This window comes from Gossypium raimondii, chromosome 10 (assembly GCF_025698545.1).
Source record: "Gossypium raimondii isolate GPD5lz chromosome 10, ASM2569854v1, whole genome shotgun sequence".
Taxonomy (NCBI): Eukaryota; Viridiplantae; Streptophyta; class Magnoliopsida; order Malvales; family Malvaceae; genus Gossypium; species Gossypium raimondii.
In genome coordinates, this window is record NC_068574.1 from 58,644,005 (window position 1) to 58,662,763 (window position 18,759).

Below are 18,759 nucleotides of genomic sequence, written 5' to 3' on the forward strand. Positions count from 1 at the left end.
CGATAAGTTAGGACACGATCTTTTCTTAATTCGAGATCATTTAAAACTTGAGTTTGAAAAGATTAAGAGATTTAGATTTATTGTGAAAATCGAAACCCGATAAGTTAGGGCCCGATTTTCTCGAATCCAAACACGAAATGCCATTTAAAAAATATTATATCGAGTAAAACAAAACACAAAATCATAGTGAAAGCAAATTACATTTTTATGCATGGCAAAATCTTAATGAAGACAAAAGCATAAAATGATATGAGCAATAGTAACAATAATAAATAAAAGTCAAACCTACAATCATATAAAATAACAATGCATACAAACAAATAAATTAAAATATTTGTTCAAAGTAATAATGAAAATGAAATAAATAGTGAACACGAATAAAAATACAAAGAGATATATATGTATATAAACATAAATTAAAATATGTGTGTATATGTATATGTATTTACTAAAATAAAAATATGTATGTATAAAAAGTATAAAATACAAATAATATATACATCGTAGGCGCATTTATATCTATATAAACTTAAAAGAATATGTACACGCACATATAAGAAAATGTAAAATTTAAAATGTATAAATATTATATAAGAATATAAAATATGAATGTGTATATCCTTACAAAAATAAAAAGTGTGCACATATATTAAACATAAAGTGTAAAATATATAAGTATGTACATATATATATATATAAAACAAGGTTTTGGAATGAGACATAAAATGTAGCAGAATAAAAATAATAATAAATAACATTAATCATAGCAATATTAAATGAAATACATAAAAATGCGAAATACTAAAATGAATTTCAGAATGATATTTGGGGTCTTAAATTGCAAACACATAAAATAAGATCGTAAGGGACGGAAATAAAAAGCGTTCAAAGTATGAGGGACTCATGAGAAATATATCCCATCCCAATACGGCGTGTTTTAACAGAAAGGCGGCATATGGTCTAAGGACCAAATCGAAATGGGAGCTAAACTCACGGGCCGAATTTATAAAGTAAATAAATAAGCAAAAGGACGAAATCGAAATAAATAAAAATACGGATGGATCAAAGGCGCAAATAGCCCATTTCATGCAAACGCGCGGATCCCCCCTGGAGCGGGTCGGATCGCATGCGGGTCATGGGGCCTCAAAACGGTGCCGTTTAATGAAAACTTAACCCCCCTCTTAACCTAGCTGCATTCAGCCTCAAAAATAAGAAAAAGAAAAGAATCCCCTCTTCTCCCTCATTTCGGTTACTTAGACCTAGGCCATCATCGCCGCCTCCATGGCCAGCGGCCGGAGTTGCGCGAGAACGGCCTCTCGGCTTCCCTTCTGCGGCGTCCCCGAAGGCTAAACCTTCTCGACCACGGGACCAAAGAAGAAAAAGGTAAAACACCTCCTTTCTGCCCAACTCCGGTGACTGCCAAGGTGGGACTCCGGCACCAGTTCGTCGAGGCGGTCAGGTATTTCCTTTTTCTTTTTCTCTTTTAAATTCATTTTTTATTATTAAAAAAGGTATTGAAACAAGTAAATGAAAAATAAAAATAAAAATAAAAAAGAAAATAAAGAAGATGAAAAACAAATAGAAAAAGGATTGGAATCGGGCCTTTTCTTAGATTTTTAGATCTGCTTTTGTCCGATTATTCCATTTTCTTTTCGTTTCTGTTTTTGCGTGTAAATGATGAACATAGAAAGGAAATAAAAACAGATTAAAAGGAGCATGAATGGGTAAATCTCAACCTTTTTGATTTCTGTTTTCTTGTTCACCAGATAATCCAAAAAAAAACCTGGTGAGAATTACATTTAGTTCGGCTTTTATAGCCAACTATGTTATTTTCTTTTTACTCTATTCTACTGTTCTTTTCCCCTGTTCTCTTCTATCGTTTTGTCTGGTTTGCAGGTTTTGGGCAAGGTCAACGGGTGTTGGAAGGATAACCCCGACCATTTTGTGCAAAATCGATGGCGTCTGTCATGCTTGAGCGTAGAAATGCAGCTGCGAGAGCAAGAGAGGACGTCTGCGACTTGAGGTCGTGGTTGAGGTTGAACGGGTTAGGGTTTTGACATTTTGGGCTAGGTTTGTAGTGGGCTGTTTGGGTTTGATTTGGGCCCGGGCGGAAAATGGGCTGTACAAACGCCTAAAAAAGTTTCTAGTTTCGTCCTTGAATAAAATTATAATCGAAGTTTTAAAATTTTATATTGAAAAGGCTTCAATTGAGTTATTAATTTTTTGTAAGGGATCAAAAATACAATATTTTTATTTAAGCAAGAGATTAAAAAATTAAATTAAATCGTTAATATTTAGGATGTGCCAACAATGAAATTGTTTCATTTAACCAAGGTGGCCATAGCCCTACAAGGCTTCATATATATGTATTAATGTATATTTATATTTAAATCACTAACATAAAATCAACATCTCCCAATAATTATTAGGTTTTGCGTCATTACCATTGGATTACCCAAGGGTTCGGTTTTGAAAAAAAATGTTATAAAAAATGTTATTTTAGTTATTTATTTTATTTTTTTATTTTTTATTTTTAGTCGTTAAACTTGCGTTATTTGTAAAATCACCTTAAAATAAATAGAAAAATTAAGTTTGTTAACTTTGGTAAGATGGTATACGTGGATTGCCACATCAGTAATTAATTAATTTTTAAAATTAAAATTTCAAAAAATATAAAAAGTATTTAAAAAATTAAAATTATTAAAAATATTAAAATATATTATTTTAATATTTTTAAAATTTAAAGTTAATTAATTACTCTTGTGGCATACACTTGACAATCTACGTGTATGCCATGTCAAAGTTAACAATCATTATATTTTCCATCTATTTTGGGTGTTTTAACAAATAATACAAATTTAAGAATTAAAAGAAAAGAAAAATAAAATGAAGGGCCAAATAAATTATTATTCCAAAATTTGTAACTTATAAACCTAAATCAAATTCAACGTAATATATTCATTTATTATCTAAATTAAAATCGAACCAAATTCAATAAAAATCCAATCAAAATCGATAAATTAAGTTTTAATTTTATTAAGGTTAAAATATGTTATAAGTCCCTGTACTTTTTCAAAATTAGAATTTAGTTCCTATACATTTATTTCATGGAATTTAATCACTTTACTTTTTAGATTTTAAAATTCAGGTCCAACTGTTAACACTATTAAATTTTTTTAAATTTGTTGCTACGACATTTTGAAATAAAAAACTCACTTGATAACCATGTAATTAAAATTGACTCTGTAATTGATTTTAATTTAACAAAAAATTAACAGTGTTAACAATTAAACTTGAATTTTAAAATTTGAAAAAGTAAAACACTAAACCCCATGAAATATAAATACAAAGACTAAATTCTTACTTTTTAAAAGGTATTAAAACTTGTGTCACATTTTAACATTTTATTAATTTTATATTGGTCCCGTCTTTTGTCAAACATTTCTTCCATTTCAATCCATTTCTATTTTACAAACCCCATTTATTTTGAAAAAAAGGAATAACTCTAAATTTAGTCATCAATGTTTATCTTTTTTATTAATTTGATTTTTATTTTTGAGTTAAATTTGGTCTTTATTTTTTTGAGCTAAATTTGACCATTGACATTGAAAGAGAGTCAAATTTTTAACGAAAATATTGACTAAAACATTATGTTTATAATGATATTGACATAGAAACTCGTAAAAGCCCAAGTATACTTCATGATGACATAAGACTTTGTTTTACATTGACGTCAACAAAAATTTAAAAATTATAAAATAAATAATTTAAAATAAAATAAAAATAAAAATAAAAAATTAACATGAAATATATGCAAATAACTATGTAAATTGCCGTATTTAAAAATTTAATATTTTAAAAAAATTAATAGTTAAATTTACTGCTTAATTTAACTAAAAAAAATTAAAACCCAAATGATAAAAGCAAAAATTATCTTTAAAGAGAAAAACCTTTACAACTGTTTTGAGGTATTCATGTCATGCAGCTGCTTTGAGGTTGACTCATCCAACGAACGGTGGGACATTTCCAAATAATGAAGTCAGTTGTCCTACACTATTATTGAGATGATCGTTCATGATTTAACCCATGATAGCCTCAATTTTCAGATTTAGCTCATTTAGGAGTGGAAAATAGATGTTAAATTCAATTGTAAAACCGGAGTTACCAAGATGTTGAATTCAATTCTACAGTGCAGCAGCAACTGTGGAAAAATACAGATGAACATCAAAGAATTTTTTAAATAGTTTAGTTTCTCTATGTCCATGAGGTATTATCATGAAAGATGATCCATTATCTTTCAATTTGTACAAAGTGATTTAAGTTTTATCACACGCCAACATAGTATTATCACTTTTAGATTTTTTCTTGATATTTTTGGAGCCTTAAACGAAATAATAAATTGCATCACTTTTAATAAAAATTATAAAATGTAATACAATAAAAGTTAGAAATTTTTTTGGGGCCCTAGGAGATGAAACGTTTACGGTGAAAAATTGAAAGCCCTAGGCATTTAATTTATTTATTTTAGTCTGAACTTTTTTCCCATATTAAAAGCTGAAATTTCTTACCCACATTGAAATCCCTAATTATATATGTCTGATTGGTCCCTCCGCTAGCTCAACAAAAGCTTGATTGGATTGTATTTGAATCAGAAGGAAATTCTACGACTTTGGAAATAATTTACTTGAGTCGATTTATTCGATGCGAAATTAAATTGGGCGATAGTGAGAATTGTTCAATTAGAGAATTTGATTAAAGAATTTTCTTGAAAAATATACTTTGAAAAATATAAGGATTTTGGGGAAAATTAATTTTGATCAAGCAAAATTAAATTAATCAAATTAATTAAAATAAATATGATATTTTTGGAAATTAATTTTCAAGTAAGATAATTGGCCAATGGGTAATTGAACTTGAAGATTGGATAATTGGCCAATGGGTAATTGAACTTGAAGATTGGACTTGAGATCGAAAATTTGAACTGAGAACCAAAAACCGAGATCGAGACCCAAAAACTAGTCGAACTGGGTCTGATATGTGAAATTGGACCAATAGTCCAATCGATGGTTGGACTAGATCGACCGAGCCGTGACTAGCCCAAATAGAATCGGCAGTAGCTGAATTGACTCGGGGTGCCGTGAGGGTGTTGCGCTTGCGATTACACCACCGGGCATGACAATGCCGATGACTGCGACGACAAAAATTCGGTGGCCGGTGGATGGTCGGTGGCGGTGGTTTTTCGACGGTTGAGCAGTTGAAGAATCACACTCCTACTAGGATTCTATCGAATAATTTGATTTCAGATTAATTATTCAAAAATAATATTATTTTAATAAATTTAATATTAAATTTAATTTATACTTATCTTGATAAGGATTATATTAATTTAATATTAAAATGATTAAGTTTAATCATAGTTGAACTATCTAAACTCTCATTATATAAAAAGAGCCATGGGTCATTATTTTTTACACACTTGAATTTAAAAGAAAGTTGTAGAGAGAAAATTCTCTGAAGAAATTATTTTAGAAGATTTCTAGAGATATTTTTCTTATTTACAACTTGACCCAGAAGTTTAGAGAAATTACAAAATTATCCCATTGGTAATTTTGTGGAAATTTTTTTGATTTGAAGCGAGCCCACATTTGGCAGACGTGAGCTTGAGGATAGCGGAGAAGACTACATGGTCGAAGCGTTCATCCGAGACAAATCGAAAATGTATAATTTTGATTAAGTATTTATTATTTTAAATATCACAACCAAGTAATTATTTTTGGAAAATTTCAAACCCAGTTTTCCAACAAGAACTTCATGGGTCTGATCTCCTATTTTACATCACTTGTGCAAGTATAGTTCGCACATCTTCTCGGTGTACTCTTGCCATGCCTTGTGTTGGCTCAACTTGAAAACTTGTACACTTTTTGCATTGTCACAATCTTCCATTTCTATCACTCGTGCTATAGGCTACAATGCGGAATGATTTCACTTACCCATTTGCGATGATTTCATACAAGACGAATTATTACCTCTTTTGCTAGCAGGAAATATGCGAATTATCTTAGCAATTATTATAATTATGGATTAATGTACAACGAATTGACTCCAGAAACTCATGCATGGATATTCACACTTGGAGAATTTTTACATGCAGATTTACACATAAAATCTTATATACACGGACTCGAGTTTGGTGAATACATACTTGCAGACCATACTTGCGAACCTTTATATGCAGAATCATAATCAAAGATTCATATATGTTGGTTCATACTTGTGAACTCATTCTTAAATGATAGTCACTGCTAGACTCTTGTTTGGCGGATAGTTACTGCGACCTCTTGTTTGGCGGATAATCACTGTGAACTCTCGATTTAAAAATAGTCCTTGGTAGACTCCTACATGAAAGATGATCCCTGCGGGTTTTGGCTTGAGAAGATAATTTATACGAACTCTCGTAGCTTGAACATAAGGACAAGCCCATGCAATCTCTTGCTTGGATAATAGTTCATATCGATTCTTGTGAAAGATAGTCATTTTGAACTCTTGAACTTGCAACTTGAATATAAGATTATCAGGCTACCATAGCTTGAATCATAAACATAAATCCAACGGACTGTTATACATATAGATTCATAAAGAAGATTCATGGATGCGAACTCATATATGGATGACTCATATATGGCAAACTCATACATGCAGATCCATAGGCAAATATTTACATATAGCTGCGGATTCTGTTGATTTTTGCATGGAAAATTTCCACGTATAGCTTTGTCATGAAGCTTAGAGAACAAATCCAACAGATTGTCGTAACTTGAATCATGAGATAAGTCTAGCGGACTGCCTTATCTTACGTGTGCCCATAGTCATGAGACTTGCTTACATGAGGCTTTAAGCCTTAGACTCCACAGAGTCTCATACTTGAAAGAACCCAGGTAGGGTTTTCATAAACACGTGCGCATATATCTCCCTACAATCCAATCAAACCTCCATAAAACCAAAATCATGCGCATACATTCTCTATACAACCCACTCGAGCCTTCATAAAACCAATAACATGTGGCACAAAGTGCACAACATGACATTTCTTCATATTCTATCTGTCGTTACATACCTCCACACTCCGTATAACATTCATTTTCACGACTGACACATAACAAGCATTCAACTAAGCATACTGTTAATAACACAACACAAATCATACCAAACAGATCACCTATCAGACCATTTCAATGATAGCCTCTTCAGTAATTATTTTACTAGTAACAATTAATCAAAACAACAAACTTATACATACAACTAGACATGTGTTTGTAGATCAACACTTTGTATGCTTCAATAGTACGACAAACATCCCACAACAACACTGTATTGATATACATAAAACAAACACTGAGGATTTGAGTTCAAAAACTCACCAACAAAATACCTGAAAGCTAATACCAACTACATCTGCTTAAATCTTTCTCTTATCGCTTGAGCCTCCTCTTTCTTGGTTAGCTAAGCATAATAACCATATCTAGGGGCGAAGCCAGAATAATTTTTTTAGGGGGTTGAATGAAATTTTAATTTTTTTATAGTCTATATCTTTATAATTTTTAAAGGATTAAATCAAATTTTTATAATTTTAGGGAGGCCAAAGTGAAATTTTACCTTTACTAAAAAAATTTAAATTGCCTAAATAATAGTTTTTCATTTTAGGGGGGACTAGGGCCCCTGCCAGCCCCCTAGCTTCGCCTTTGACCATATCAAAATCAAAACGAAGACATACATATGTAAGGAAATAATGATTCATTTGCATGTAGAGAAACTTTAAAGGTTAATTATAACCTTAATCATCACAATACAAATTTAACGAATTAAACTGAAATCCTCGATTTTTCTTCTCCTCAATCAAAAGATACAGAAGAGTTAGAAAGATTACTAGTTTACTAAATTTTCAATTTCATAAGCTAATACATTAGTTTCTCCCCCTATGCAGACTGCTCCTTAATTTTTCTCTCTTACAAAACCAACCAGAGAAGAAGATAGAAGAAAGAAAATGAATACAGAAAAGAGAGAGTGCTCCCAAGAGAATGACGTCTATCTCCTATATAACCTTCCCGCACTCGTTCACCAAAACCAATTCATCAACATCAAAATTAATGTTCTTCATCATAATGTTTCCTACTAAAGAAAATACCCAATTCTAAGGTAACAAGACTAATAGTTGAAATCTAACAAATTACCAAATCAGTGAGCAAGATTCATGTAATTACACTAAGACCCTCATAAACAGAAAGTTCTATAATTAGATACCCAAAATTACTGTTGTACTTATCCTTTAACATTTTCGGGTGTGACATATATTGTTTTCGACTTGCTAAAATACTAGATCAATTACAATCAATCACCCCATCAAAGTAACAACTAAAGAAGTATAAGCAATATCCTAACAAAGTCCAAGATGTTGTCAAAATATCCAAGATAAGTCTTCAAGATAGTTAGATCCAATCTCATTAAAACAAGGGATTTGATTGCTTGATCCAGTATATGGACCATATCTTCAAGATATACTCCTTCACATGAATTGATCTTCAAATATAAATCATTGCACACCTAAGATATCAATAAAGATTATAACCCAAAGATTTATTTCAAAATATTTTCAATTTTAAATAAACCAAGTAATGAAAGTTTCACAGTGCCAAGTGTAATTGCAATTGTTTGTGGCATTGTTCTCGTAACAGCCTCAACAAATATATATATATATATATATACCAAGTTGTTTATGTTTAAAATTTTAATAATATATATAACGATAGTAAAATAAATGTATTTATAAGAGTTTAAATTAAATTAGGATAATCTAAATAAAAAATATCTTTTAAGCATCCACTACTAATATATCATATCATATTTGTTTAGAGAATAATCAATAATATAATACATAAATCAACACCAAATTAATTTTCATTAGTTTTGAAATTTACTTAATAAACAAACAAAATGAATGCCCAGACCTAAGTTCTAAACTCTAATTCTTACTCTGACACCAAGCTTAAATAATAAATTTTGAAATTTTAAATTCTAAACCTTAATTTAATCTTAACCCTAAATCTTGAATACTATTTTTTACCCTAAACCCTAAATACTATTTTACTATTATTCAATATAATTTTAATTGACACACAAAATTAGAACAGTTATAGTTAAAATAAAGCTTAAATGGTAAAAAGGCACTTGTAAATAAAATAAAAATAAATTGAACCCTTAATCGAAAACATATTGAGGTTATAAAAAAAAAAAACTAGTAATACATTAAGTTCTCAAAATTAACTTTTAATTCCATGAAAGACGTAATGTTTGTTAAGGATATAGTGATTTGGATAAAAAATTTAAAATTTTGAAGATTTTCGGAATGATAACGATGTTAGTATTTGTGATTATTTCGTTTGATAAATAATATATTAATAAAATTTAGGTTAGTAAAATTTATTAAGTTAAAAATTATTATAAAAGAAAAAATGATGTTGAAAAAAAATGCAATATGGATATCATTATAAAAATATATAAATGTTTTAATAATGTAAAATATAAGAATTATTGGAATTAAATAAAAATATATTTTAAAGTTAATATTTTTATTTTAGTGGAGGACCACATGTATTAAATGAAAAGAATTTAAATGGAGAATTTGAGTTACTCAAAACCCTTTTGAAAATTCTTAAAAATTTTAAAACTCTATTAAATTTACCCAAGTAAATAAGTTCATTTGTAAAATTTTAAATGATGACATGGATGATGATACTGTAGTTGACGTGAAAAAATAATGATGTGGCAAGTGGTAGCATGACCAATGTTTTAATAATTAAATAGATAGTTGAATCTATTATACAATTGAAAATACAATAATTAAATAAATAGCTTAAAATTTTAAAGATTAGTTTAACGGTTATTTTTTATTTCAATTTTCGATCTTTATCGGTTCCGAACAATTTACTCAGAAATTGATTCAATCACTATGTCCAGATCAATATATTAGTCGATTCTTGAGGCAAAAACAGTAACCTTGACCCGACAATAAAATTTTTATAAAGACACTTCAAATTTATCAAACCAAAAATTTATTATCCATTTCTAATTGCCACTAAACTCTTCCAGTCCCATTGGTGTGATGAATTCCTAGCCCCACCCCTGACTTACTTGGATCGGCTTCTATGAGTACACCAGTGCCATTAAAGTCACAAGCGCTTTTAAGTTCACCTGCCTCCCGATAGTAAGAATTCATGGAAAAATCTGCACAACTCACTTTGTCCGGATTTTTGCAAGCCCCTCCCGGTTGAATCGGACTGCAATCGATGCCTTGACCGCATGTCCAGTCCAAGTTTTCCTGCAATTCTTGAGCACTAGCATCCACATCCTACACACAACATTTTCTTCTTACCATTGCTTTTGGAAAGTCTACGGGATTTCCAAAGGGTTTCAACCACAGTGGCGGAGGAGGAAGAGGAGGAAAGAAACACTGCTCAATGATTTCATGTTTCCAATTTTATTTTTATTATTCTATTTTTTTATTCCGATTTTTATTTGATCCTTGGTTTTGATTTTGGGTTGTAATTTGTTTGTGTATATATATAGAGAGAAGATGAATCAACCATGAAATGTAATTTTGTCCATTAAGGCTTTTCACATTTCAAAATATTCCAAAATTAAGCTTTTTTCTTATTTCTTTTTGAGATCCTATTTTTAGTGTGTAATTCATTACTTTGAAATTGTGGTTTTTATAATGTTTGTAAATTTTAATAATAATTAAAGATAGTTATCTAAGTTAAATTCATTATTTGGCTATTGAATTTTATTTTGTTTTATGAAGCTAAATTTCTTTTTGAAAAAAATTAAAGTAACAAATATTATTATAAATATGTTTTTGTCTTTTAATTTTTATATAAAATATTTAAATAAAAATAATTACTCTAAAAATTATACATTACCTTTAATTCAGTATGCAATATCATGAAAAATTTTGATTTGGTGCAATTTTATTTTAAAAAAACTTTAATTTTAATTTAATTTTTACTTACCACCACGAGTACTTTTGAGATTTTTACAACAATATCATACTTTTTATTTCCTTAACTATAGCCTTTGTAATTATTTATTGATCTGTGCTTCTTCTTTTTTTTCATATATGCGTATCTAGTTTTTCTTGGGTTTAATCACTTACATAATTCTAATCTAAGATGGTTGGAAAAGTACCTTAATTACGTAAGGCATAATTTCGACACTTATAAATATTGATATTAGGGTATTTTTTTTCCAAAACTATGTAGGAATCTAATTCTCATATTTTGGGACATGATAAATTGATCCGACATTGACCTCGACACTTACGGTGTCAAGGTGGATATTATTTATTAGATATTTCTTCAAGAATTTTGTAGTCTAGAAAATTTATGCTCTCAAATTTAGAGATTTTATTGCGTATTATTTTGTTCTTTGCCATAGTATGAAGAGAATATCTGGTCCGAAGTATAGATGCCTGGGGTCTACGAGAACAGGTGCTCATTTAGTTGCAATCATATTTAATCACGATTTTGATGTTGAGGCCCCATCCAACTGACAATTGTTGAATTGAGATATACGTGAAGGTCAACAATGTAGATCATGGATGCAAAATTTATGATTATCCATAGGCATCAAGGTTCCCAAGTTTACAAAATCACTCCCTCAAACTTCCAATACTTTCCTACTTAGGAGTTGGCAATGATCGAGATGCACAAGATATTTTAATTGCTGTTAAATTCATCATTATCGATGCAAATTGAATGGATTCCACAATGTCATACTATCAGACGATAATGCCTCAAATGAATCGATTTAATCATGCCACCCAGCGATGCCTACAACATCCGGTAGGAGATATCAAAGGGGTTGAAGAGTGAGACATTATAAGGTTGGGTTGTCAAGTGGTGGTAGGATGCAGACTCGACTTGAACCGATCTGGTTATTTAAGACGAAGATGCTTAATGATACAGTTGAAGATGAAACTGAGTCTCCATTGAAGCTTTTCTGGATCCTAATTATCTTGGTGATGTCATTAGAGAAATGGGAGGATCCAAAGCCATAGTTAAAACTGATGTTGACGATGACAAAATAAAAGTAGTAACAAATCTAATTAAAATTAACTCCATAAAGTTTTTTTTTATTCAAAATAGACATCTAAAAGAGATCAACACAATCGTCACCGGCATCGGGCGACTCTATGATCTAACCTAGAAAAAATAAACCATAATTGTTTCAAAGATGTTGCCATTTCGTCAAAGAATATACAATCTTACATTGCATGATAAGGATCTATTTATTTCGTAAAAGCTATTCTAAAAAAAAAAATTTTCGTCACTCAATAATTGATCTTTTTACTTCCAGTTCTTCAGACATAGCGGCAATTGCCATAACCTACATCAAAAATAATTTCACAGTTAAATAAATAAAATTAGAATGACATTTTTCATTTAATTATTCTTATTTTTAAAATTAATAATAATCTAATTATTAATTTCAAATTTAATTCATGATCAATATAACATTGCACTTTAACTTTAGTAATCAAATTAAGTTCACTTGGGTGGATCCAAACTAATTATAATATAGTGTAATGGATAACGCTAATAACATACTGTTGTTATAATTGAATATGTGACATTCGAGGCCGACACTTTTTAGAGAAGTCTTTTAAGTGTCATCCATTTGAAGCTCACAGACTCCTCAACATGTTGAAATTGTCTTTAGGATGACCTAGGATTTTGTCTTCTAATTTTATCGAGAGCCTGAGCTATGAGCGAAGTTCACAAAACATGAGCGCATCATTGGATAAGGCACCTACCAAGGAAATGGTGGTCATTTGCCATTGGTAGGACCACCATTTCCTTGGTACGTGGTTAGCGTCATACATGGTTCGATTTCATGAAGAGCTCTTGCTCTGTGAACCTTGCCTAAGGCATGTTCTCTCGACATAATCAAGAGACAAAAGAACGACTTGAGCTGGGAACAATATTGAATTGTTGAGGGTCGGTCGACTTCAGACGGACGATAATTTGAAGACTTTTCCGAAAAGAATCGATCTCCTCTCAACAAAGTTTGATTGATAACATATTCAAATTTAATTTTTTAATTAGACAAGTAGAGAAACTATAATTTTGAAATTAAAAGAAGAGAGGCTAAATTTCAAAAGTCAGGATAAAATTAGACTAAATTCAATTCAAATAATCTCAAATATATATATATATATATATATATATATATATATATAACTATTGTTTCTTAATTAGATCCATCGAAACTAAAATTTTAATAATTCAACTAGGAGTGTAAATGAGATACTAATACTTGCAAGCTATTCAAGCTCTATTTGGAAAAAAAAAAATTTGAACTCGATTTGATAATTATCAAGCTAAACTCAAGCTCAAGTTGTCAATCAAACAGAGTTCTAGCTTAATAATACTTAGATCAAGCGCTCGCAAGCCTTAAGAAACTTTTCATTTTAAATATTTTTATATTGTTAAATTACTTTATGTACAAGCATAATCGAGCTACTCGAGTAGCTTGATTGTATCTCAACCTAGGATCAAACTTAAAAATAGATATTCGATCAAACTCAAATTAAATATCATATTTCGAACTTTGAATCAAACTCGAACTTATCAATATGTGAGATTTTATCCTTTAAATTTTAACCTTTCATTTGGAAAAATATAATTCTGTCAAAAATAAATGAAATAAAAGAAACTAATATTAATTTATGCTTACTTGGATCAACGGTGGTGAGTTGACCGGTGCCGCCAAAATCACAGGCGCTATCAACACCCAACTTTGACTTAAAGTAAGAATTCATGGCAAATGCTGCACGAGACCTCACGGTGGCCGGTTCAACACAAACCCCACCCGCTTGAATCGGACGGCAATCTATTCCTTGACCGCATGCATAATCCAGGTTATTCTGCAATTGAGCATCGGTAGCTTCGGGTTTGGGCACACAAAACTTCTTAGCATTGTCCGCTGGTGGTGATGGCATTGGTTGAACCGGCTTTGGCAGTGGCTGGCCAGGCTTCATCAAAAGAGGAAAATCAAGAACCAATTAATGAAACTATTCAAATCGTAAACGTGAAATTCTGTTTAGTCTTTTCACTATACTAAACTGTAACTATCTTTGAAATAAAAAATGTGATTTAAAATCTAAATTCGTTTATTTATCCATATTAAATCTTAATATCATTATCCGAATATGAATATTTTAAATTTCTATTGGATAAATAAATCCACATTTAGTAAGTCCAAAAATATTTCAAAGGTTAAAGTGAATAATGAATATTGATATTTGATTTCATTATTCAAAAATGTAAAGTATATTCAGATAGCAGACAATCAAATCTAGATTCATTATTCACAAAAAGTAAATTGAATTTCAGTAATAGAATATGAGAATTAATATTTATATTCACATTGAATCCATTTTAAGTAATAATTAAGATATTTAAATCTGATTCCACCAAAACCGTTGCAAATATCTAAACTCGTACTATCCAATGCCATAACTAAAAAATCTCTAAGCATAACAGGACCAAAATCACAATTTAACATTTTTATGGTTTTTAAGTATAATCATACCTTGGCTTCAACATCAAATCCAGGATTACTAAGATTAGGTTGAGGACCATCACGCAAAGCACCAGACGTATACACTGGCGAAAAATCCGGTTGAAACAATCCCCAATTCTTCTCAGTAAGCGGACCCGGTTTCTGATTCTCATTAAACAAAGCAAAAATGTAAGTCTCGAACTTCCTGTTAGGCATCAATGGCGTCCCAACACCCGAAACTATTTTCCTAATCAAATGCCCGTTGTACGAAGCTGCATTATCCATGCCAGCAGCTTTGTTCCCTGGATCACCCAATGAAGGCCAACCGGTCTCGCCGATGACGATATCGACGTCTCCGAAACCGAGTGCCGTCATGGCAGTGTAGGTTTTGTCCAAAAGAAAATCCAAGGCGTTGCTGTATGTTTTTTTGCTTGCGGGGTCGAAAACGCCGGGGGTTTTCCTGAAAACGGCGAAATCGATGTTGTTGGACATGACGTTGAGTTCGAAGTATGGGTATGGGTTGATCATGAATGGGGATTTGTTTTGTTGATGGAATTGGAGCAGTGGTTTGAAGAAGGTTTCGGTAAGGTCGATCCTGAACCTGGCTAAACTTGGGACTGGCAGACCTTGGAACAAATTAAGGGCATGAGCTGATGTAACCTGATGAATGAATAAAAGCATTATAAATCATGGATAAATATTAAAATTATACATAATTTTTTATCAAATGTGTAATATTATACATGAATTTTGATTATGTACGATTTTATATATGAAATTTTATATTGATATACTGCATATACTATTGAGTTAACACCATTTTATACTGATATATTACATACACAAATAATTATATTAATCTAATATGAAAATAAATGTATATATTTATTTCTTTAAATATGTACAATTGAATCAAAATTAAAGTTTCACGTATACATATAAATCACAATTTAAGTTTCATATGTATAATTATATTAAATCAAAATGCATGTATTAAATTATATATTGGACCAAAATTCTTGTATAAACTTGATGTTTATCCATATATATTAAAACCAGTGGCATATCCCGGCGGACCCTAAAATGAAAAATTATTTATTTAGTCCTTTTAAAAATTTTAATTAGTAAATGTAAAATTGTATTTGAGTCCCTTAAAATGATAAAATTTTAATTTAATCATTTAAAATTTATTTAGGCTATTAAAATTACAATTTAATTTAGACCCTAATTTTTTTTTTGACTTCGTGCTTGTTAAAAACATTAATTACATATTGATTGAGTTTTAACTTGGTTTCGTTACTTTTGCAATAACAAAAAAAAAAAATTAAGTGTATTCCTTCCATTTACATTCCTTATCAACGTACTTGGGGTAGCCCTTCTTGTATGAACTATGAATCAGTGTTATAATTAAGTGTTAGTATTTTATATACTATTAATGAATCAAATCATCATACATCATTATAAAATAAGCTGTATAAATTTAATTTTTATGATATGTCATCAAATCATGCATAAACTTATTTATTGTTTGTGCGTCAAAATATAGTTAAAAATTTTCATTTATAGTGTTGTATGAACAATATAATATAAAGCATGTACCAAACCTTAATATCTTGGAACTGAGGCCCAGCTTTACGCAATGCTTCGGTAAGAGCTTTCATTGCAGGCACAAGACCATGAATATGAACCGGATTATCAAGAAGCACAACTTCATTGCCAATAGATATATATTTTATCCTAGTTTGTGGATGGAAAGGTTGAATATTGGCGTTCACCCATGCCGAAGCCGCACCTTCGTTGGCCAAATTAGGGATTTCGCCGTTCGGAATGGTGACCGTCATCGTGATGCCGGTGTTGGTGAAGGCTCGAAGTACGTTAGGGTTGGTGTCGAAGATTTTGACGCTGTCGAAAATAGTTTTCGTTTTGATGAAGTTGGCAACTTCGGTCGGTGAAGGGAGGTTATCTGCAACCATGCCATAGTTAACGCCGATGGCGGCGGTGGAAGAGAAGAGGTTGAAGACGGTGGTTGAGAGGAAAAGGAAGAGTTGAAGGCTGGTCAATGACTTCATCGTTGCAATTTTATTTGACCCTTGATTTTGCTTTGGGGTTATAATTTATGCATATATATATAAGGACACTTGGAAAATGTAGTTTATGATGAATATTTTGACAAATGGGGAACTTTGAGAATTAACAGCTTCATCCATTAATGCATCACCTTTCAAATATTCCAAAATTAGATAGTTTTCTTTCTTTAACCCTTACTATTTGGCTATTGTTCTTTTAAAAAATAAATGTTAATTAAGTTTTCTCCATTACAAAACTTTTATGCTAACTTAAGTATCAAATAATAACCCGGAAAAAAAAATTGCAAAAAGTGTAAGCTCAACTTACTAGCTCGAAAAGATATTCACCAGTCCAATCCATCACCAAGAGGACGTAAACAAATGAAGTTGTCTGTATGAACCTATTCTCAATCCATCTTGCCCTTGGCAAAAACTTACTCCACACCCTTGCCTAAGGAGGCTAGTATTGATGGAGGAAAATATCACATGCCGATTAATCAAAAATTGGATTATGACTATATATAAAAAGAATCATCTTCCCTCATGAAGCACCTTTGTTTCGAAGGATACAATCATGAGAACAATCTTCGACGTTTATAGCAAGTATATAACTCATTTCTTTTCAATTTGTTTATATGTATTAAGATTCCAAACGTTGTAAAGGGACCCAACCCATTACAATGTAACCATGTATTCCTCCGTTGGCAATTGAACTCTCGAGGTCAAACCTCACAATCAAACACACTTAGTTAGGACGTTATGATCTCTTTATTTCTATTTTACAAAATCTTAATTATATGTATAATTATCATCGAGTTTACCAATATAGTTTGAAAATGATTTAGTTCCATATTTGATTTAGTTCATATAATCTATATCATTGATTTGAATAAGTTTTTTTATTCTTTTTCGCAACCGCATTTTTTACGAGACAAACATTGAAAAATGTTAATGACGTTTTAGTAATTTTTATTTAATGAAGTTTTTAAAAATACATAAACTTATTGAAATGTATTATATTTTTAATACAATAGGTTTGAGTGCACTAAAGCGCATTATCCTTTTATTTATGGATTGGAGAGGAGCTATGAGTAGTTTTAGACATTGTGTCAAAAAGAGCAGATATGATTAGAATCTATAATTAGATTGTTTAAATTTTTAAATATACTTATAAATATGAAACTTTGATTTGGTATAATTATATATATATTGGATTTAATTCTAGATATTAAGAAAAACAAATAAATTAAGAATTTCTTTGAGTAAATATAATTGTTTAAGAAACCAATAGGTGGAAAGTTCAAGCATAATTTGTTTAGAAGAAAAATTTTGAGAAATTTGAAAATATGGTGGACTTCGTATGTGTCAAGTTGCAAGTATGTCGTGAGGTAATAAAAAACTAGATGGTAGCATCATTTGTTACTTTATTATTAGCTTGGTTAAAGCAAATCCAGTGATACCATCGCAGTTTTGATCACCGAGGTTCGCAGAAAGTTTGACCATATTATTTCGTATAAGAAAGCATGGATGGTGAAGCAAAATGCTATTGCATGAATCTATGGAGAATGAGATAGATCATATACCTGAATAAATGCTATCCAAGATTTCGTCCTTGGTGTTGTCGTTGTCATGGAAATGCTTCCTTCATATTATGAGAATCATGATGTTCAGGGAAGCGCATATTCCGCTGTCTTTTTTCGACTTTCGAGCCGTGTATCAAAGGGTTTAGGTACTGCAAACCGATGATGAAAATACACGACACCTTGTTCGGAAAATACACCAACCAAAACGATGTTCAAAATGTAGAAATGAAGGCTACCATAGGCGCCACTATCATATGAGGCACCAATAAGGTAATTTTATCCGTATCTAATTGAATTTTGTTTGTATAAAATATAGAGCACGCCATACATTGGGTGCACCCTAACCTGAACGAATGTTTGACTCGAGATCCAACCTCTCACTATCATCTAGTTCGCCAGTTCTCTATCTAGGGCACGCATGCTTGCCATTGTGTAGCGCCTAGTTACCTCTAGTACGTCACATCAATAAACCGTGCCTTATAAATATGAGGAGA

At 30.8% G+C, this 18,759-nt stretch overlaps 1 protein-coding gene across 1 annotated transcript; it reads right to left on the reverse strand.

The window, feature by feature from the left end:
* Window positions 1-12,412: 12,412 nt before the first annotated feature.
* On the reverse strand, window positions 12,413-16,685 carry LOC105775093 (glucan endo-1,3-beta-glucosidase). The gene is made up of 4 exons (XM_052622551.1): window positions 16,221-16,685; window positions 14,696-15,276; window positions 13,789-14,084; window positions 12,413-12,438 (listed from the first exon to the last, which is right to left on the reverse strand). Exons 1-4 carry the CDS (start codon window positions 16,683-16,685, stop codon window positions 12,413-12,415), a joined length of 1,368 nt encoding a protein of 455 aa, XP_052478511.1.
* Window positions 16,686-18,759: the final 2,074 nt, after the last annotated feature.